At 45.2% G+C, this 22,515-nt stretch overlaps 1 protein-coding gene and 1 long non-coding RNA gene across 8 annotated transcripts in view; one reads left to right on the top strand and one right to left on the bottom strand.

Annotated features, from left to right (window-relative positions):
• Nucleotides 1-849: 849 nt before the first annotated feature.
• LOC122700505 lies at nucleotides 850-12,445 on the bottom strand. The gene is made up of 3 exons (XR_006342785.1): nucleotides 12,115-12,445; nucleotides 3,346-3,469; nucleotides 850-998 (listed from the first exon to the last, which is right to left on the bottom strand). It is a non-coding gene; the product is annotated as an uncharacterized LOC122700505 (long non-coding RNA).
• Nucleotides 12,446-12,614: 169 nt separating this feature from the next.
• EBF1 (EBF transcription factor 1) overlaps nucleotides 12,615-22,515 on the top strand; it is a 402,958-nt gene continuing 393,057 nt past the window's right edge. For all 7 annotated transcript variants that reach the window (XM_043913423.1, XM_043913422.1, XM_043913421.1 and 4 more), the window contains exons 1-4: nucleotides 12,615-13,615; nucleotides 15,694-15,850; nucleotides 16,400-16,463; nucleotides 17,088-17,143. In XM_043913423.1, the coding sequence (XP_043769358.1) occupies nucleotides 13,482-13,615; nucleotides 15,694-15,850; nucleotides 16,400-16,463; nucleotides 17,088-17,143 (411 nt within the window). In that variant the 5' untranslated portion in view covers nucleotides 12,615-13,481. The remainder of the gene's footprint in view (nucleotides 13,616-15,693; nucleotides 15,851-16,399; nucleotides 16,464-17,087; nucleotides 17,144-22,515) is intronic.

The raw sequence follows: 22,515 nt of genomic DNA, 5'->3' as shown, positions 1-22,515 counted from the left end.
TTTGTAAATAAAGTTTTATTGGAACACAGTCACATCCATTCATATGTATTTGAGCTTTTTAGCTGTTCTCATGCTACAACGACAGTGAGGACCTGTGACAGGGAGCAGAGCCCATGAACCTGAAAATATGAACTCTCAACACGTCACAGAAAAAGTTTGTTAAGCCTTGCCTTAGAGCTTGGGAATCTTGTCTCAGATTCTCTGATGCAGCTTACAGAAGAGGGAAGAGGAGTGGAAGGTTCTGTGGGAGGTTTTTATAAGCTGTATCTGGAAATGGCTTCCATCAATCCACCTGCATTTCATTGGCCAGCGCTCAGTCAGAGACAGTCCCTAGCTGCTTGGGCAGGAGAGACACGCAGTCTTAGAAATGGCCCAGGGAGAAACCTATAGCAGTTCTACACAGACTCATGCTGTGCGAGACTCTCCCATGTACTCTATTTTCTTTCTTCCTCAAAACAGTTGTTTAATAAGTACAGTATTCCTTTGTGGATGAGGTACCTGAGGTTCAGAGAGGTTAAGCAACTTGCTTCAAGGTCACCCAGTATCAAGATAGTGGGAGTGGGGATTTGAGAGTCAGGATATCTTGCTCTGAAACTTGCACTATTCTCTCTGAAAAAAGCTTTTTAAAAATCATGGTAAAATATACATAGCATGTGCCGCTTCAGCTATTTTTCAGCATACTGTTCAGTGGTATATAAGATATTTTGGAGAATGAAGAGTTCCTTAGACTTTGATAGGAATTTAAAAGCTCAGGGCTTTCATGTCAATGGTAACATTAAAAAGTCAAGCACAGTCAGGCTTATCTGGGTCATTTCTATAAAACTGAGTACTGACATAAAATTTCCAGTCTCACATTTTAGCTTATGTTTATTGGGTGCCAACAGTGATGCTTTATTGTCATAAGCTGATAAGAAAGGGACAGAAGTGGATTTGATACTGAAATAACTCCTTTAAGCTTTTCCTATACCACATGAATTAAGGAATGCTTGGTGGTGGTTCTGAAAAAGAGAAAAATGGTAGAAGAATTGAGGCATTACACAAGACATAATTATACAGACATACCAGCCTAAAAGAACCTACTTTATTGAACTCAGAAGCATCTTGACATTTGTGTGGGAATTTAATTCCCACAAAACAGTGTTTCCAGACTTTTTTTTTTTTATTGTTTCTTTATAAATCTTTGCTTTTGGGATGCTTTTCTTTTTCATTCTTTTTGTAATTTGGTTTCATAGTTGTTTGTGCCATGTGCATAAAGAATTTATCCCTAGTTTAATGCTTGTGCATATTTAAGATAGTAAAATTAATTTAAATAAAAACATGAGGGATCCAGGAGTCTATTTTCTTTTTAAAGATTGTGTACAGTCATCCCTCAGTATCCAAGGGGGATTGGTTCCATGACCCACAGATAACAAAATCCAAGGATGCTCGAGTCCCTTGTAAAAGGTGGGATAGTCCATTCGGCCATCCTATCCACAGGTTCCACATTAAGGAAATTCAACCAACCTTGGATCCAGAATGTGGGGATACAGAGGGATAACTGTATGTGACTCAAGTTTACAAGAGGCCACCCCACAGAGATAGTTATTTGTTTTTGTTTTTTGCAAAAGGCTTATATGTGAATTAGAAAACTGAACCAGTCAGGACAGACTAAGCTAAGCTGCAATAACCAACAAACCCCAAATCCCCAGTGGCTTAAACCACATACTTACATTAAATCTGTTGGGTTTTGGCAAAGACCTCTGCTTACTGTGTTCATGACTGCAGGATACCAACTGATGGATCTATCCTTGGTAATACCTCTGGTTGAGGGGAGCAACTACTGAGGGTCCTGTCACTTCTAAGTAAATGCTCTGGCTCAAGTAGGTCAGATGACCACACTTTACAAGGAGAGGACTGTAATTTTGGGGGGTGCCCAGAGGAAAGAGAAGCCAGGAATTAGCTGACAGCAATAATGTGTGTAACAGAAAGCATCCTCCATCTTTCTGTAAAGGAGTGCCCTGTGGCCTGGTTTCAACACTTTCTGTTCCCTGGTAGAGTTGTAGACAGTTTTCTTAATTTCATGGGCAGCTGTGGCTCTTGGGTTACAGCCAAAGTTGACTTCTTACTAGCCTCGGGGCAAGGGCAGATCTCAACCTCAGCTCCTCCCTTGTGAAATGGGAGAGAAATGTCACTTGCATAGTTTGTTGAGAGGAATCAAGGTAATAACTCATGTGAAGCCCTGTCAATTGTAAGCTATTATCCAAAGGAAGTAATAGTATTGCTTCTGGCAATCACTCATGCCACACTGAGGATGAACAGATAGTAACGATTTCACCCTACAGCACTTGTTACACCGTCAATAGTTTCTCACAAAATTTCATGAAAATTAACAGGAAATTTCCTTAGGTGATCTGTGCATAGTTCTCCAATAATAGTTCTGAAAGAATAGTTCTCCAATAATAAAAACCAAAGTTTTCTTCCTGGCTAGAAAATTGCAGAGTATTTTACATAACTCCCAAATCTATATGGTCCATTTTCTAGCAGATTCCCACATTAAAAAAATGTGAAGTTAAACAGAAGAAGCACTATCTATCTGGTTTAAGAAGCAGTAGCTTTAAGTTGGGGATCAGTATGAGAAAAATCACAAATGTCTCACAAAACAGCGCTGAAGATAGAAACACAGGAAGATTCTTGTACTACTGTAGCATCAATTCTTGAAATTCAAATCAGTCAAGTATCTTGGAGTTCTAGTTTAATAGAACTGGATGGCATCCTAAAGATGGTCTTGTTTTCCAGATGAAGAAAGTAAGATCTGGAAATTTTAATTGATTTGCTCTAGATCATGTTCCTTAAACACAAGATGATAAGTCAAGTATTTTTGCCATTTCCTCAACCTGAAATTCTAGAGATGAACACAATGGAGGAAGAAATGTTTCTGTGTTCCTCATATGACTGCTAATAAAAACTCTTCTAATCAAAACCTATAAAATTCCCTTCACTGTATATCTGCAATTAAATATTGCATTATAGAAGAAAAATCTACTGAAAATCCTTATAAAGATCCAACAGTGATTTTGAGATTCCTTTTCTGCATATCTAAAATTCAGTTCTTTCCCTCATTTCTGAGTTTCCCAAATGATGTTTTGATCCACAGGAAATGTATAAATTGAGTAAGAAAATAAGATTCTGATTTCTGGTTGAATAATTTCATTACCTGGTTATTCTATTAGATGTGAAAGTCTACTTTTCATCCTAGGAGAAGAATTTTCATATTGTCCACAAAAAGAAAAACATAAGGTTACCTTCCTAGGCATACTAGTTAGGAGAGGCTCAATTATGCAGCAGTAAAAAATCCCTGGGACTTACAGTGACAAAAGATTATTTCCTATTCATGTTAGAAGTCCACTGTGGATTGGAGGGCTCTTCACTCCACATTATCTTTGCAAAGAGTGGCAGGCGGAGCGAAACTCCATCTGGGGGTGGCCAGCAGCTGTGACAAGGGAAAGAGGGTTTGGTGAATCGCACACTGGGGCTTAAAGCTTCTGCCTATAAATAACACATACTACTTCTGCTAATTCCTCGTTTGTCAAAGCAAATTACAAGGTCCCATCTAAATGCAGAAGGATCAGAATACTTTAATCTTACCATGCACCTGGAAGAAGAAAAATCATAATTTTGGTGAGCATCTGTAATGACTAACATAATAGGAATAAAAGAAGAAAATGAAACAGGTCCCCTACCCAGCCCAGCTATCAAAAAGCCAGTGTCTTACATCATCAATTGGAGTAATAAAATATCTCTCAGCTGCACAAGAAAAACTCTTAACACATTAATTTGTGGCAGGTAAAATTTCCTGAATCCATGTTCATTACTCTTGCATAGAATGGGAAACAGGTACAAATTGAACTAAACTAAATGTGGGGCTGGGATGAAGTTTCTAGAAATGCCTGCTAAATGGAGAGACACATCCATGCCTTGTGTGGATTTTATTAGACTCATTTCTTTAAGGAGAAGTTGCTTCTTTATGATACGATTATACCAGTCAGTAGAGTCTTTCTAAAATATTATGACAGTAGGAAAGTTAGAGCCTGGTCAGACAGTAAAGTTCATATTCACTTAAATTGCTAATAAGAGTAATTGTTTAACAGGTCCCTCTACAAAGAGATTTTGAACCTTTAAAACAGCCTTTCTGGGAAATGTTGGAAGGTCTGGAATATGTTTAAAGGCTCTCATTTGTTTGTTTTATTTGGGTACAACTATTTGCTTACATATTTTTAAACTTTTAGTGTATTACTAGCAACAAAGTGTTTCAAGTGGGGGAAAAAAAAACTAGCTCCGAATGTCCCCTAAATTAAAAAATAAGAGTTTTGTACTTCCCAGAATAATAAGCACTTTTATAGTCTTTCTTTAAATCCTTCTTGGTAAAAATCTACAAAGCAAAAGGAAAGGGTAAGAGTCAAAGGCTGCTGATTTACTGTTTAATTATATCTTTCCCCCCTGCCCCTTAAATTTTCTAATAGAGCACGGTTAACATTAACACCCCAACCACAATAAACCAAACATATTTTATTACATATTTTATGTTCAAAATGGAAATGAAGATATAATAGTGAGATAATTTTATACAGAGGTACTATGAATTCTCTGTGACTAGGGGCAAATCAGTTTTGTGTTTCATGCTTTAGTTTTCTAAACTATCATTACTAATTATATTAATAGCAATTTTTTATTGGGTAATGACTACAGTACAAGGGAGTGTATCAAATACTTTACATTTTCCCCTCACTTATTCTTCACAGTAAACCTGCTTTTACAAATGAGGAAATTGAAGATGAAATGACTTGACCAAGGTCGCCTAAATAGTTAGGAGTGGGAATCCTCTTTGGGGATAAATCATTGTGGTAATATTTCAACCAAAGTGTTTGATAATTGCAGTGTTTTTCTAATCCAACTCTCTGGGAAAGGAAAGAATTTAAATTGGCAGTGATTCGTTTATTCATAAATATATGAATGCCCACTCTGTGCCTAGCCCTGTCTTAAAGCCTGTGGATATAGAACTGAATAAATATGCAAGGCACAGAGGTTAGGAAAAGTGGGTTCTGGCCTTAGACCAAAAAACTTGGGTTAGGCTCTGCAATGCGACCGTGGACGGGAACTCTAGCTTCATCTGCAAACTGGGAAATTATATTGATGCTTATTTCATGGTTTTCATGGGTAAATTAAATGAGATAATGAAAGTCAAGTGTTTAGAACAGTACACTGCATAAGATGCTCCATGGTATGTGCTCAGTTCAGTTCAGTCGCTCAGTCGTGTCCGACTCTTTGCGACCCCATGAACCACAGCACGCCAGGCCTCCCTATCCGTCATCAACACCCGGAGTCCACCCAAACCCATATCCATTGAGTCGATAATGCCATCCAACCATCTCATCCTCTGTCGTCCCCTTCTCCTCCTGCCCTGGGTCTTTCCCAGCATCAGGGTCTTTTCCAGTGAGTCAACTCTTCACATCAGGTGGCCAAAGTAATGGAGTTTGAGCTTCAACATCAGTCCTTCCAATGAACACCCAGGACTGATCTCCTTTAGGATGGACCAGTTGGATCTCCTTGCAGTCCAAGAGACTCTCAAGAGTGTTCTCCAACACCACAGTTCAAAAGCATCCATTCTTCAGGGCTCAGCTTTCTTTATAGTCCAACTCTCACATCCATACATGACCACTGGAAAAACCGTAGCCTTGACTAGACGGACCTCTGTTTGCAAAGTAATGTCTCTGCTCAGCATGTACTAATTTTTATTGTTATTTTTGTTATCGTCGTTGCTATAAGCAACAATAGACATTGTTGGGGAGCTCCCTGATTAGGAAGGAGGGGGAGATATTTAAACGATATTTCCTGTCCAATGTGGTATGAGCATTAGGCGAGTCAGGGAACGGTGTGAGTGACTGCCTATAGAATAGGTTTGGAAAGCTTTCCGGAAGAGGTTAATTTGAGCCGGTGATTGAAAGGGGAGAGGAGCTTCTCCAAGTGGAGAAGGGTGTAGGCATTCTGCTCCTGTGTAAAGATGCTGCGGCAAAGTTTGTTTGGGAAACCTCTAGGCTCTGGCTAAGTGTAACGTTCTAGTGAGGGAAAGAAGAATGAAAAGCAAATGGAAAACCAGTAGTGGTAACTTGGGAGGTCTGGACCAGAAAAGGTTCTGCCTTAGTCGGCAGTGGTGGGAAGGATGCTGGGGTGATCGCGAGGTGGCGCTGTGGCTCCACGTAAAAGGAAGATTCAGGCGCGGCTTGTCACCGCGCACCCATGGCAGCCTCGGAGAGGCGGGGCAGGGCTCTCTATGGATCTGGCGCCGTCTACATACAGCCACCAGATAATGATGTTGATGACGATAATAAATACTTAACGCAGATAGCCTGAAGCAGTCTCCTTTAGGACACAAGGCGTCAATAATCAGAAACTGTCCGCAGAGGGTCAATTAAGAATGCAGAACTATCCAGCAGGGATCACTGGGCAATCCGGGTAAATCGTGGGCCCCGGCTGGAACCTGCCCCACCCTCTCTGCAGGCTAACCTGTGGCTTTTGGGCGGGTCCTGCACCCCGTGGGCAGCTCCCTGCTACCTGCAGGCTAAAGGAGCAACAGTTTTCCTTGTCGTAGGATGCTGCCTGCACCTTTCGTTTGATTGGACCTGAGATTTTTTGTGACTACTTTGCTGGGTTTCACATGCACACGTGGCACACGAATAACATACGAGCCCAGGCTCAGACACATGTACGATGCTTTTGCGCAAACACACACATTTCTTCACATGCACACTCACAATTGAGACACATCTACACGTGACACACGCACACACTATAGACATGCCCTTGTGTACTCACGGTTGTGTGCAACAATCCTCAAGCACATGGACACGCATGTACCCAAGTGCACGATGTCACTCACTGCCACACACTCCTAACTGCACAGGCCCACAATATGCAACCACTCTTTGTTTGTACAAACACATTTGCACACTCACAATAACACACATCCAACAAAGACCTCCAAGCGCGGAACGGTGCATAAAAAACATCTAGTGAATTGCCCCTTAAGGAAAACACCCGAAAACTTTTTGTGACTCGGGAATCTCAAGCTAGTCTGCTAAAAACTCCTCTTCCCTTCTCCTACTTTCCTCTAAGCAAACAGGCCTCCTACTCCTTCCCTTCCACTCCAAATCCTCGGAAGACTCAGTTTCTTTCTTTTTGGATTTGCACTGATGAAGGGATGCTAATTTGTAAACAGCCCGGCAGGCAGCCTCATTCTGCCACCCTGGAATCTCCTTCCGAGCGGGGAGCAAGGGCCATTCATACTCCAGAATCAACCAGCCTTATCAGACTCCAATCCTGCGGGCTGGAGGGCTGTGCGGAAGGGTCAGGGGAGGGGTACGGTCGCGCCCTGGGACAGCCTTGGACTGGGACCTTTCTGGCAGTGCCGCCAACTGTATTCTCTCTGCACAGAATAACGAGCTTTTAGCTGCGGTCATTCCAAGGCTATATGGCCTTCCTCCATTAAAGCACACCCGCAGATGTCCAGATTTCTGCCCTCTGAAGGGAGTCCCAGGCATCCCCACACAATCTTGCATTTAGTTTATTTCAATTAGGCGACTTTGCGTGTGCCTGGAGCTCTAAAAGTTCAGCTAAAGCTGGGGAGAAGCGGATGACTGGAGATCTCCTAGCAAACGTGGCACAGTCAGGGCTGGAGCCGGCAGGACCCTAGCGCGTCCTGTCACTGGCCACCCAGAGATGCTCGGACCGCGACCGCGGGAATGTGCGTACAGTTTTAGCGCTTTTCAGAACCCTTTATCCTCCTCTCTACTCTCTGCTACCTGCCCTTAGGGTACATCTTGCGCCCACGCTCCTTGGTCGTCTGGGATACCTACAGGCTTGAGAGCTAAAGGGATCTTTGAACGATGGAGGGCAAGAACCAAGGCAAACGCTGGAGATGAACGAGCACGCTGGGTGAGTGGTTCGGATCCAATTTTCAGGGTACTGGCTCTGGAGAAATTTCCGCTCAGCGGCTTTATCGGCAGTGCAGCCCTGGACAAGTTGTTTCATTTAAATCACAAAGCATCAGTTTTCTCACCTGTAAAATAGAGGTGATTTTACCCGCCTTCTTTGTTGGTTGTGGGAATTCAGTGAGTTTGTACCTATCAAACCTTCAACAACTGAGATCTCTTCTTTCCTGGGGGAGCCCCAGGGGACCCAGGAGAGTCAGCAGGCTCGCCTGGGAAAGGTTTATTGGGACCCCTTGCCTCAAGCCCCCCTCCTAGGACGACCAAGCCTCCCAAGCCAGAGCCTCAACGGTGTTATTTGCCTGATTTCTACCTCCTAGCTCTCAGTGGGTGACTTTGTCCCTCTGTAGGCCTCAGTTTCCCTGTCTGTACTATGGGGCGAAGCATGCTCCCAGGGTCTGGAAGTGTCAACCGGAATGGGTGAACAAACCGGGCTTTCTCTGCAGCCCTAGGGGTAGGAATCAGTGTTCATGGTCCGGGGAAACGGTCCCTTCTCTTTGCCTCTTGCCAGAGCACTGAGAGCAAGGAGGAAGGACAGACGGATTTCCAGCGAAACCACTGCCTCCTACTCCAGTGCACTCCCGAGGGCAGCAGGTAGAGGTCTTTAGGAGGGCAGAGTCAGGCTTTTGCCGAAGGCAACAGCGATCGATCCTGCAGGCTTCTGGGTGCGGCTCTGGGGCCGCAGCGGAGTCGCGCACCGCTCAGGTCCTCACTTTCCCAGGGTCCCGGACTCCTACTTACTCCCAACCCTCTCCTCTTTCGGCGGAGCCTTGGCCTCTGCACGCCCCTGCCAAAGACTCCAGGCTGAGGGTGGACCGCCTTTGGGGCCGGCTGCATGCCGCAGTACTTGGTACCTTTGACCTTCATCGCCCCATCTTTCCCAGCATTTAAAGAGGCATCTCTCCCCCACCACAGCCCCCGTTCACTCTGAGTGGGATCAGGCTAGCAGCAAAAGGCAGGGGCCATTACCCTGATAGGCAGCCCTTCCGGGTGTGCACCTTCTTAAGGGACTGAAATGAGGGAATTTTCAAATGACAGGTCCCAAGTCTGGCCTCCTGGGGGCAGACGAGCAGAGAAATTTCCCTCTTTCCCAGTGATGTCCCCCAAGTCCTAGTTTAGCTGTGTTTATCTTATCTCTGCCCTTTTGGGGAGTGGGTGTGTTTCTATTTGCACTCCCCAGAAGTTACTGCAGCATTGATGCTCTTTTGGAAATGGAATTGATCTCTCTGTGCTGGAAGTGTCTGAGGAAGCCAAGAGCAAGAAGGCATCCAAGTTTGGGGTGGGGAGGGGAGCTTGCTCACTGGGTCTGAGTTGCCCCCCGCCCAGGGAGAGCCTGGGTACTGAGCAGCCTTGTTCACTGTTTGGAGCAACTGAGAGGGAGGATGTAGACCTCTGCCACCCAACCATCCCTTGGAAGAAACTCTGAGGGACTCATCACAGAGGAAATATCAAACCTTGCCAACTGCTTCTTCCACATAAAAAGTCAATCTGCTGTATATCTTCCTCATGTACATTTTCTTCACTCCTCACTTTCTTTGTCCCTAATTCTGTTGGTCTGGACATGGCCTGGAAAACTGCATTTCTAACAAAATTTCTCCTTCCCCCTTTTGATTAAGCTGATAAGCTGGGTTTGGGGATTGGCCTTTTAAATTACCCTAAAGTCATACAACAAATATACTATAAAGCCTGGCAATGCCATACACACAAATTTGTCTCTTCTCTCCACTGGAGATGTGACTACAATGTAAAAAGGATGAAGATGGCCTCAGTACATATAGTTACCCCTATACACACACGTTTTGCTTTTTGGAGGTGGTGCAAACCTTATGTGAGGGAAGACTGAAAAGCGTTTAAGACATTTTTCAAAGTTTAAACTTGCCAGCGGCTAGTTCAGTATTCACCAGAGGAAATCTACAAAAAGCTACCAGTCTGCTGGCCTGGGTGTCATTCCCAGTTTTCTATCACCCTGTTTGTCTCTTTTCCACCTTCTCTTTAGCTTCCTTCCTACTTAAACATTTATTACTGAGTGAGAAAGTGCAAGCACACTCAGAAGGAAAGCTCCAGATACACTCTGCTTGATTCAAATAAAACACACTCACCATCCCAGGTGAAATCTCTGCTACCTCTGTACAAATGGACTTGGTCATATCAACTTTCCTGTCTCCTTTTATTAGTATTCTTTTCCTCCCAAGGCCTGGTAGATGTGGAGGTTGTCTTCCTCTTATGTAGATCCTGGAGATTCTTGGCTCTCAGGCAGGAACTGGGCTGCCTGAATTTCTCTGGGCCAGTTTCTCTTTTGGATGAGATAGCTTCAGGCCCCTTCACAAACACATCATTTGTAGAGTGTGTCTAGATTTGCTTGACCCCTCCTAGGAATCCATCTGTTGTGTTACTCTCACTGATCCTGGTCCTCAGAGTGGCTGTGTCTCTCCTTTCTCTGTCACCTTTGGCAGTGATCTGATCCCTTGTTATGTGTTCCTCATTACTGGGGTTTGTACCTCACCAGACTCCACTTGGAGTCCTGAACACTGTTTACTGGAGTGTAAAATAGAGATTCAGGAAGTTAAAGAGGGGGAGGTCTCTGTCTTTTGCCAGTGCTATCTGGGACTCTTGGATAGGAGGGTGGCCTCTGCATCCTGGTCCCCCTTCTTTAAAGGATCCCTTCAGAGAAGGCAGGGGAGGAAAGAAGGCAGAGGGGGCAGAGAAGTCCAGGAAGGGGAAGGGGGTTGGCTCTGGACACCCTTTGGGCCTAAACTTGGAGTTTTGAGAAGTTTTTAGCAGTCCAAGTTTCAGTTGTGCAGTTAAATACTGTAGAGGTGGATGTCCAGCCTTCCATTTTGCCTCTTCACAGATCTATAATCCTTCCAGTGTTTCCAACAACATACCCCTCATGAACATCTACTGTATGACAGGAACTCTGGTAGAAGGTGTGGGGATCCTGCTGGGTCAAACGGATCTCTTCAAGAGCATCTTAGAGGAAGTGGCATTAGTTATGGTACCAGGGAGGAAGCTCAGCACATTAAATGGTCCAAATTAAGTGGTATGAGACTGGGCAGGCTTTGTGCACAAGAGATAAAGCAGTGTTGAAGACAGTGGCCATGTATCCTCAGGCCTGAAATAGTCTTTCAACTAGTTTGGAAGTGGCTCTTGCTTTTCTGCTCTGTGAAGAGCACAAAGCTTAACTTCTGCCTGTCTCCATTCCATTCAACATGGGCATGTGTACTTTTCCATCACTGACCCGATGAGCTTCCTAAATCAAAGGGCCAAGAAAGGCAAGCAGAAAGGGGACCTGGATTTCTGGCAGAGAATTTCCCCAAAGGAGCCTTTAGCAGATTTGGCTTCATTCAGGGAGTTCCTATGAGAGCAATGAAACAGAAGTTCACCATGTGCTTATTAGAGGTTACAACCTGCTAAAAAAATGATGGGGCACATTACCCAGAAACATCTAGCTATTTCCTTTGCCAGCCACAACCATATATGTTGAAAGATCTGAGGTAGGGGAGCATTTCTTCTTCCCTTCCTTCTTCCCTCTTTCCCTCCCTTCATTCCCTCCTTCCCCAGATCTTTCTTTCTGGACAGGTCGCAGAGTGAGAAGTTGGGGGAGGGTTTGTTCAAGCCCCCAATTTTAACAGAAAGAACAAGGAAGAGAGAAACCCTACACCAAGTAACTCATCAGAGATGTTGTTTTTGTTTCGGTAGTTACACTAAGGAAAAAATCTATTTGGGGGCCGGAGATGAGAGGGTGGGGATTGAATGCCAGCAAAATTTAAAACGCAGCCTGGCACATCTACAGTGAGAGCATTCGTTCCACCGTTTACCTATCCTGCAGAATACTCCAAAGAAGTGAGCGTGTGAGGCCAGTGCCTAATGCCGGCCGTCTCCAGGCAAGCGGTCCAGCGAGAAGTGTAGGGGCAGAGCCCGGTCCACCTCTCCCTGGGGATCCACAGCGCTTCCCTTGCCCCGGCCCAGGGTCCACCCCTCCCACCCCTCCCTCCCAACGTGGAGGCAGTGCCCTCCGCGAGCTCCCAGCGCCGACCTCGCGCACCCATTTTTCCAACCCACCACCCCCTCCTCAAAGCGAAGAGGTGGGCACCTGGGATGCGCGTCCTGCTTTCTCTGCCCGAGCTCTCCCGTCTCCTCCACTTTTGCCCCCGACGTCCCAGAACAGCGGAGCAGGACACGACCCTGGGAGGGCGCAGCCTGTGCGCCTCGAACGCGCTCAGAGCGCGGCGAGGATGCTAAGCGGACTGCAATGGCCAGGATGCAGACCCCAGCTCAAATCCCTGAGAAGAATATCCTCCTCCCCTTCCTTCTGTTTCCCTTCTGCCCGGCACTTCCCAGCTTAGCCCCGCTCCTCTCCAGCTCGGACGCGGGTACTCAGCGATCTTTCGCTCGCCACTTTGCAAAGAACTTTGGCCGGCTACCCTGCGCCACCCGGTGAGGGATGTTAATGAGGGAGCGTGGCCCTGCGCTGAGAGCCCGGAGGCTCCGGCGCCGCGATTGGCTACGGCGAGGCGGAAGGATGACGTTATGCAAATGAGGGGGCGGGCCCTTGTGGCGCGGGCCCCGCCTCCTCCCTTTGGGGTTAGTGTGCTTGTGTTTAGCTCTGGGGAGAGTCAAACTGGATTCCATAGGGAAAGCCTGCAAATCACTTCTATTTTAGCAAGGAGAAAACAGAGTCTCTATCTAGCAGGGTCCACCTCTCTCTCTCTCTCCCTCTCCTCTCCTCTCCTCTTTCTGTCTTTCCCTACCCCCTCCCCCTTCCCCCCACCCTACTCTCCCTCTCTGGTGTATCTGTCTACGGCAACCAGCGTCCTCCTCATCTATACACGCTGAAAGGAAAGAAACATCTTTGGTTGGGAGAGAAGGAGGAAAAAAAAAGAGAGAGAGAGAGAGAGGAAAAACTTGCCTGGTTGTGGAAAATGACACTTGAAGTAGCAAAGCCGGCAGCGCGAGTTGAGTCTATTGTTTCTTAAATTGCCATCAGGGTTTTTTTTTTTTTTTTTTCTTCCTGCTTCTTCAAGTGAACGGTACCTCTACAAAAGGAAACTCCAGCCCCTCCTGTCCTTCACCGGCCTGTGATCATTACAAAAAAAAAAAAAAAGAAAAAAAAAAAAAAAAAAAAAAAAAAAAAAGCACCCAACCCAAAAATTAACCAACCAAACAACCCCCAACAGCCAAGCACACATCTCTATTTTTTTTTTTATTTTGGTCTTTTTGTTGGATTTTCCCTTCCTTTTCTCTCTCTCTCTCTCTTTTTTTCCGGGTTATCGCTCAATTTTGAGCGAAGGTTTACATTTTTTAAAAATTTGCTTTCCAGCCCGCCTTGATCTAGCTCGAGTTCATCGACTCAAAAAAAAAAAAAAAAAAAATCTCTGGCTGGCGTTTTCTTTGCTTTTTTTTTTTTTTTTTTCAAATTTTCAAGGGGGAGGAGATTTTCCACAAGAAAAGGTTGTTTTCATGTTTGGGATTCAGGAAAGCATCCAACGGAGTGGAAGCAGCATGAAGGAAGAGCCGCTGGGCAGCGGCATGAACGCGGTGCGGACGTGGATGCAGGGCGCCGGGGTGCTGGACGCCAACACGGCGGCGCAGAGGTGGGTACCGCTGGGGGACCGCGGCCGGGGAGGCAAGCCGCGAGCAGCAGAGCCGGGCGGCGGTAGCGGCAGCTGCCGCCGCGGGGTCGAGCCGCGCTCTTGCGTCTGCGGCTGGGCTCTGCTCGCCTCCGGGGCTCCGCGCTCCCCAGCGGCCAGGTCTTGGTTGCCTGCGGCCGGAGAGCCGGGAGCTGCCTGCGAGGAGCCCACGATTTACCGGCACTTTCCCCTGCCTGGTCTGTGACTGTTTTCATTTTGTTTTAAGCCAGAAGAGGCTCTCACCAGCGTGATGTTGGATATCTGTGTTTTTCTGTGATTGCTGTTTCTTTTCTGGCCGGCTGTCTTTTCTTTCTTTCCTTTCCTTTTATTTTTTTCTGCTTTTCTGTCTTTTATTTGCCTGTTTTCATTTCTTTCCTTCTTCTTTCCTTCCTCTTCTTCGTTCTTCCTTTCCTTCCTCCTCTTTTTCTTTCTTTTTACCCTTTTCTCCCACTTGAAAACTTTCCTTCTCCTTCCTTTTCTGCCTCTCTTCCTCCCTTTTTCTTCCTCCTTTCCTTTCTTCACTTCCTTTCTTCCCCCCTTTCTTCTCCTTCCTTCTTTTCCTTGTTTCCTGCTTCTTTCTTCACTTTCTCCCTCTTTCCTCTTTTTCCCTTCTCTTAACTCATTTTCTCTTTACATTTCCCCCTAGAATCATCTTATTTCTCCTCTCTGATTCTCCTTTCCTCTCTGTAGCTTTCAATTTTTCTTGGTCCACCCGGAGAAGAGCAACTCCTAACTTTAATTCTGACATCTTCTGAAAGTCTTCCCTACAGTCTGTAACTGTGGCCCCTTCTAAGCCCCTCTACCACTCTCAGCTCCTGGAATGCTAGGTTGTATGGCCTGGAGGCACTGCTTAGGAGACTGACCTGGGGGAACTTTTCCGGGCACCCTCTGTACCCTTTCTGGGGACTCCTGGTCCCAACTGAGAAATAGTCCCCCCTTTTTTTCAGGCCACCATTTGGGCTTGGGAGAGTGGGAGATATGGTGGCCCAAGACTCTATCCCGCCCAGAGAGAGCGGAAGGGGAAGAAGGAAGATGACTAATTACATCATCCTCATCTTCTCCGGGCTGGGGACAAGTGTCCACAACACTGTTCCCGTCCCCAGTGATAATAAGGATGGCGGTGGTTGGTAGTGAGAGTGAGTTGGGTAACCGGGCTAGAAGCGAAAGTGTGTGTACGTCTGTGTGTGGCGCGTGCGTGTGTATGTGCGCGCGCGAGCCCTTGTGTCCGGGCAGGTCGAGCTGTCAGTGGCCTCACCGAGCCCCTGGCGCCCGGGCTCCAACCCCCGGGAGGGCGCGCTCAGCCGTCAGCCCTTGTTCATAGGATTTCTGGAAAGCGTGTGAGGATTTCTGCGAAACAGTAAAACTTTGTCAGGACAGGTCTTAAAAAAAAAAAAATCAATTCCCTTTCCCACAGCGACCACCCCTGACAGCCCTGAGTCCCACCTGCAGGTCCTTTTCCTCCACATGCTTTCCTTGGTGGGGGGGTGGGGGGGGCATGCAGCTTCCCTGTGCCGGGCATCCGCGGCTGTCCCGGGGGCACAGAAGGTTTCCCGGAGGATGGCTGCTGCAGCGAGGAGCTGAGCATGTTCCCCCCTCCATTCTCACCTGCCCACGGGAGACTCGAGGGGGTGGCGGGAACCAACTCCCCATCCCACCCTCTAAGTTGTCAACGACCGTCTTCATGCCGCGATCCGGGTTCACCCCAGCCACCGCTACTTTATCCTGTCTATGCAGCGGAGTCAAGTCGGGATAAATGCCTACAGCGTTTTATCTCGTGCGCAAAACCCAAACAAAACTTTCACACCTCTCCGTCAAATTCGGGGGGCGCGCTGGTTCTCGGCGGGGAGGACGGGACAGTCGCGGGCACTCTGGTCCCATCGCCTGATGGGCCCGAGGCGCCTGAGGGGGCGTGTAGGAAGCCCACTGGGCGTTTTAGGGGCAGACAAGGTGGTGGTTTGAGCGTTCGCTCGTGTGTAAGGGGTGACAAGGGGTCTCGGGTTGTTGTCCCGCTTAGCCGTCTAACTCTGCGTCTTTGGCCGCAGCGGGGTGGGTCTGGCCCGGGCTCACTTTGAGAAGCAGCCGCCTTCCAATCTGCGGAAATCCAACTTCTTCCACTTCGTCCTGGCCCTCTACGACAGACAGGGCCAGCCCGTGGAGATCGAGAGGACAGCCTTTGTGGGGTTCGTGGAGAAGGAAAAAGTAAGTGGGCGCAGCGCCGCTGCCCCTCGCCCCCTGGCCGGGAAGCAGGCCCAGGCGCTTTGGGAGGCGCGCTCCTCCGCGAGTGCAGAGCATCCGTGACACATCCCTGCGCGGGGTCCCCAAGCCACTTCCCGTTCTGGGCGAACCTGGGCTCCCCGCTCATGAGGTTCTGCTCCAGAAAAGTTCGCACCGACTCCCCGGAGCTGGAGAGAGGCGAGCCCGGCTTCGCACTCCAGGGTCAAGGGCTCCGGGGTGAACCCGCCCTCGACCGCGCGACGACGCGCAGCTCCTGCCTCTGCTTGTCCGCAGGCCCTAGCCACGGGATCGCCTGTGCGCGCCCCACGAAATTTTCTGGAAAGTTAGAGGGAGCAGTAAGGGTCGGGAGGGCGGCGGAGGGATCAAAGTTGGCCGCAATTTCTGCTGCTCCCGGGCCTGTCCGGCTCCCCGGCCGGGGGTCCCTGCTTGGGGAAAGATGCCTCGAAGTCGGTCCACTAGCTCACGCCAACCTCTCCTGCATCTCTTATGTCTTTGCGTTCTGCTGCAACCCAGGAAGCCAACAGCGAAAAGACCAATAACGGGATTCACTACCGGCTCCAGCTCCTCTACAGCAACGGTGAGGCTCCTGTCAGGTCCACGCCGGTACCCGGGGCTGCGGGTGCGGGTAGGGGGCGTGGGGGAGCCCCAGCTGGGCGAGAACCCTGAGCAAAGCACAGCTGTTTGGCATTCTGGGGTAAAGTGGCCCGGTTTTGCTTGAAGAGGTCTCACCTGAGGAGGGCTCTGAGTGGCCCGAGGACGGCCGCATCAGCGTACCTGGGCCCAGGTGTGGTGCCTTAACCCGCGCTGGGCGGCTTTGTTTTTCTTCCCCCGCGTTCTAAGGCCGGGCTTCTCGGCTTAGCGTAGACTTCATCCCCAAAGTCCGTCGAGTTCAGGGGGCTCGAGCGGTCAGGGCCTTGGGGGCTGCAGGCGAGCGCGCAGAGGGGCTCCAGCCTTCGGAAGGGATAGTACCCGGGTGGGGGGTCCATTTTATTCCCGGCTGCCAGCGCTTGGCGGCTGCCTTCCAAAAGCGCTCGGGCTAGGCCAGTGGCCCTTATCCGCGCCCTGGGGAAAGGGGGTCCCGGCTGTGCTCCGGGACGGTCGGAGTTCCGTCAGTCTTGGAGCTCCATTGTTTGTTTGTTTTGTTCAGATCCTCTCTCACTAAATTCTCTTTCGTTCCCCTATCCCCCGCCCCCTCCCCCAGGAATAAGGACCGAGCAGGATTTCTACGTTCGCCTCATTGACTCCATGACAAAACAAGTAAGTTTCTTAATTTCGCGCCGCGGGGGTGACTCCACGGCCGCGAAATTTGGGAGAGTCAAGAAGCTGGCGACTGCTTAGCGAGAGGGCTGGGAGTCGAACTCTCAATGCCTGGGCAGACCGCTCTCAGCGCAGCCTCCCAAATGCCCATGAACAAGTTGGCTCGCCGCGTGGGGAAGGTAGCTCGACGGCTCCTTCTTTGCAAGGGAAATTCAGACCTTGTGAATTAAGACTATGGGGGTGCTGAGTGGGGGAGAATAAGGGCTGAACTTCCTTTGACCCGGCCAGGGAGCCCCAGGGGGCGCAGAAGGTGCCTAGGGACCCTGGTGCAGATCGGGCTGAACTTGTGAAACTCAACCCATCAGGACCTCCCCTGGGAGGTGGAGGGCAGAGGGAACGGGTGAGGGGCAAAGGCAGCCTCTCCAGGAATGGGGAGATGGATCGAGAGCGTAGATGACCTATTCTACGCATTAAAAAAAGAGAGATGGCGATGGTGGTAGTATTGAAAGAGGGAGCGACAATTGTTAGAGGGCATTTTGCAAAAATCCTCCTGCTCTTGCCTCCAAGTTTGGCAAGAAGCCAGGCAGCATGAGTGAGCTTGTGGTCTTAAAGGTACATAGACGGCGTTTTCTTAAGCTACCCAACACGCGGGTGCCAAGCAGTATATATTAAGGTTGAATTATGGTTTAAAAGATACAATTATGAGCCGAGTCAGAAAAGAGGTCTGACGTTTTTACGAGGGGCAGAAACTTTTTTTTTTTAATTTTAAGAAAAAGTTTAGCAATTAAATATCTGGTTAGGTAGCTGGAGGATTTAGTAACAAAAAAGGAGACAGTTTTATTGGGTGGGGGAAAGAAATCAGAACAAAGAGAAAGTTACCCATTGTGTACTAACCACCAATTTAGTGAGAGGGTTAAAGCTCATTTGCTTGATTGTGATTTTAAAATATTCCCTTTAAAAAGGGGGACAAAGTTTTCAGAGATACTGGCTTGGAAAGTTTCAATTTAGGGTATACTTGCATATTTAAACATTGTTTTTAGATACCCATGGCTTAAATATGTTGTATAAAATGCACCCAGCTGTTGGAAGTTTTAAAATCTACTCAGCAAGGACCAATTAAATAACAGCTAATTGTAATTATTACCTTCATATTTCATTGTGAGCCAAGTAAAAAAACATGAGAGTATGAAATGTATTTTTTAAAATGAAGAATACATATCTCTTGAAATCTGTTTCAAATTATTAGCCTAAATATTTGACTTTCTTGAAGATCTGTTTTCTTAGTTGATCGTTCAGAGTAAATGCACATTTATACTTTAATTAATATCATTGTTTTATTATTATACTGGCTTTGATCATTATATAGGCTAATTCCCTTTCATTTGGACACACTGTATTTTTTTAAAAATGTTTTTCCTGCCAAATAAAAAGCCACAAAAACTTGATTTCAGGAACTTAAAAAAAAATGATATCAAATCAAGAATGTCTTAAGTGGAGTTTTGTGTAAAAAATTGTGTTTGATACCTTGGATATCTTTTTCTTCCATTTCCATCAGAGGAAATCAAAGATGGGAGGGGAAGAGGGAAAGTATGAATTCTAATACATATTCCAAACTATGTACTTATTAGAGTTTAATTTTTAAAAGATAAAAACATCCCCACAAACCAGTATATAAGAACTGTCTGCTTGTGAAATATTGGCCACTTAAATATTAAATTATAGGCAACTCTATGAAGTGAACAGTTGTAAGGAACATAAAATTAGGACATGCTTGAAGTGATACCTTTTCTCAAAACTTTATTTTAGGCCCTGTAAAAACAAAAGAAAGAAAAAGTGCCACAAGAATTGATTTTCCTATTATGAAATGAGCTGACTTTACACACTGTTCTATGGTGGAAAAATAATCTTGATTTTTATAAAGCAGTACATCTAATATCATTTTACTAACAGGGTCATAGAGCTTAAGAAAAATTACAGTGTAAGGCATTCTTTGACTGTTTGGTTTCATAAATTCTATCAGTTGTGAGGGTGGAGGTGGGACCAGAATAAAATAAAGTGTAGTAGGAACAGATATAAGAAAGTCATTTGCCATACTATGAAATCTCACTGAAAGTTAAAATTGTAAATGTAGGCAATTACGTATTTTGGTGGGGAGTGACCTGAAAAACAAATTTAGTAATTATCTGAATTTAGTCTAAAAATATCAAGAAAAAAGGTTTTTCCAGGCATACCTGTTTGCTTTCATAATAGTTGTCTAATGCCTTCTCTGTAGCTTTTACTTTGAAAGGCAATCTCTGCCCGTTATCCGGTTGCTTGTTCCTTGATTATGTGCTGTGAGAGTTTGGGAAGTAGGTTAGCTTCTTGTGTACACAGCTAATACAATAGTCTTCAAAAAGCAGATCAGCATGAAGAGCCTGACTCTCCTTAGCTGTGATGTAATTATTTTGTTCTAGCTTTGATAAGTAAAACTGTGGATTCTCATCTAGCTTTGAAATTATTCTATGATCATTAAAATGCCAAGTCTGACTTTTAAATTTCTTGAGTTTTTGATTTTAGTTAAATATGCAGTGACCCCTTCAATCAGAAGCTTGATATAGGTGACTGATTAAATACTTACTTTTTTTCCCCTGTGAAATTCTTACAGATAGACTCACAATTTTGATATTTAGAATTTTGTTGCAGAATGGAATAATTTCAGTGATGTGATGAGTTCTAATAACATCATAAATTTCAGAGGGAATATCTCGGTATAGTTCAAGTGTCTTAGCTGCTAATTTATCATAACATTTTTCATATCAGATGCAGCTTTATGTATGTGATGTCATATCTTTGACTCACAAGTTGGGATTAAAACTCAAAGGGAATCTTTGGCAAGCAAAATTCAAAACTAGCTGTGCACTTGATATTTTAGTAGAGTGTTCCTGATCTTGGGTGGAGTTAGTAGCACTGAGATCAAACAGAAATGTACTCAATCAACCAAGATGTATTGGTATGACATAGTATTTCACACCTTTTCAAAGTGTCTCATTACACTATTTTGGGTAATGACTTTTAATTTTGGACTCTACCAGGAAAGGGGAAGCTTTATTAGAAGTGAACGTGTAAGGATCTGAGCCTCTCATCCCTGTACTTTTTTTTTATAGAACAAAAAGGATATAATGATATTTTAAATACTTGTCCGCAACTAGAAAATAAGCTTGCTTTTGGGAAGAGTTTTTCAAAACCAAGTTTAGCTGGACTAAAAATAGGTTGTTTTTGTGTCATTGCTGTTTTTGGTATTCCATTAGAGAGCATGCAGAAAGGCCTGTAGGATCCAGAAGTTTATGGCTGTTGCATCTAACAGCAGTATCTACTGTGGAAACGCAAATGAACTCAGTGAGAGAGGTCTGAGGTTTGATATGCCTCTGTTCAGATTTTCCTGTAGTATTTGAAATATTATTATGTTCTGTGGTTGCTTCAGTGAGTTATTGTTAAATTATTATTATTTTTAAAAACCTTTAATTTTTCTTCCCTCCTACCATCTTGCTTTGAAAAAAAGCGACATTTTTATAGTTCAAAGAAAGAGTACTAAATTCCGTTAAGTTATCAAAAACAAACACTCCCTGCCCTCAAACCAAAGCTCTTTTTTTGGAAAGGGAAAACTAATAGTCACATAATCCTGGTGTGTATGGGTTTGAAGGTAGGCAGTATGGTGAGGGGACCCCTTAAAAGCCCCAGAGCAGTGAGAAGTCTAAGATACAATAATCAGAACTGCTGTCATAGTTCTCTTTCCAGCTAATCTTTACATATTTATTTTGATGTTCCCGGTACTTTAAGTTATTGATGCAAGTGCATTTTTTCCTATTGATTGTTTCATTATATCCTGCCACAGCCACGTAGAATTGATTAACAGCTCTTTCTGTTTGTGGTCCTTCATTGGTAGATAAACACATTTTTAGTGTATCAATAATTTCCCAAGGAATTCAACAAGGCCAGCAGAGAGATTCTTTCATTTATTTGAGGAAACAAGCAAACAGAAAAGGACAGGGCAAGTTTATAGTTAGGAGCCATATTTCAGCAGCTTTCTCTTTTGGTAACATGTCAAAAATGCAGGTGATTTAAATTTCCTTGCACATAGAGGAATGAAGAAGTTTGGAATTTTTATGCATGATCAGGACCTGTGTTTGGGAAAATGTAAACTCATCACAGTGGAAAATGTGTTGTTTGGAGTCTGGGGGTGAAAACAAAGCTGATGGTTTTGGAGAGATTGCTGGAGCCAGATGGCCTAGTACTTTCCCAGTCTGGCGGTCCAACTGCTCCCTCCTGGATAATATACAGCCATTTGTTCGGGGATATTTACGCTAGAGCTGTTTCCATGTGAATGTTTGAACAGCATTAAAAACGAACGTATTAGTAGCGATGCATTTATTGAACTTGTATGACTGCATGGACAGTCTGTTCTCATGTCTTATATTGCTGAGAGGGATGGAGAAGTGTTTGGATGTTGGTGAATTGTTTATATAGTTGTCGAGCAAGAATGATTTGGTCTTAGTTATTAAAATGTGTAAGCATTTGGAAACTAATGGAAGGAATGGTAGCACTTACCTGGAAGCTCCGTTGTGAAAATGAATTCATACCTGGAAAGTGCTTAGAACAGTGACCGGCATATATTAAGTGCTTAATAAATTCTCTGCTTTTATTATTTTATTATTACTATTATTACCCCATTGAGTTAACAAAGCCAGTTGTATCTGCTAATATAGATGTAAATGTAGTTATCATATGAGTGAAATATCTTTTATTACTGCTAGAAAAAGAAATATCGTATGATATTGTTATAATGATTCAGTTTTTATCTTGGTGTTTGAATAATATGAGAGATTTTATTTCTTTGAGGCACAAAAGATGCATTCTGAAGCTAACTGCTTTTGGTACACATTCTCTTTTTATTCAGGGCTGTGATGTAACTGAACAGCTTACTGAATATGATATCATTCCTTTGCAACTTTCCTAATTCACTTATGCAAACAGGCCTGCTTAGCGGCTGAGCTTAAGTTACATTTTTGTATTAATTTGTTCACCAGTAGCAAAACTGCTAATTGAAGCAAAATAATTTTAAAAATTTATTCCACTATTAATTTTGGATTGCTGTTTGACACAATTGTTTATGAAATGTCAAATTTGTAGTGTTTTCTTTGGCATAGGTTAATTTTTAACTGAGACTCCCTCACCTACTAGAAGTTTCTCGAACCACGTTAGCTAATACTTTTTTTTTTAAATGACAAGTACTAGAACTTGGTGGTCGAATGTAATGATTAATGTTACTGTATGTTGATAGTGTAGGTGTTTATATTATTTTTTGATTAGTTTCAGTTCTTGGCATTTTGCTGCCA

The sequence above is a fragment of the Cervus elaphus genome, chromosome 9 (genome assembly GCF_910594005.1).
Source record: "Cervus elaphus chromosome 9, mCerEla1.1, whole genome shotgun sequence".
NCBI classification, from domain to species: domain Eukaryota; kingdom Metazoa; phylum Chordata; class Mammalia; order Artiodactyla; family Cervidae; genus Cervus; species Cervus elaphus.
This window is presented reverse-complemented; position numbering and strand designations above follow the sequence as displayed.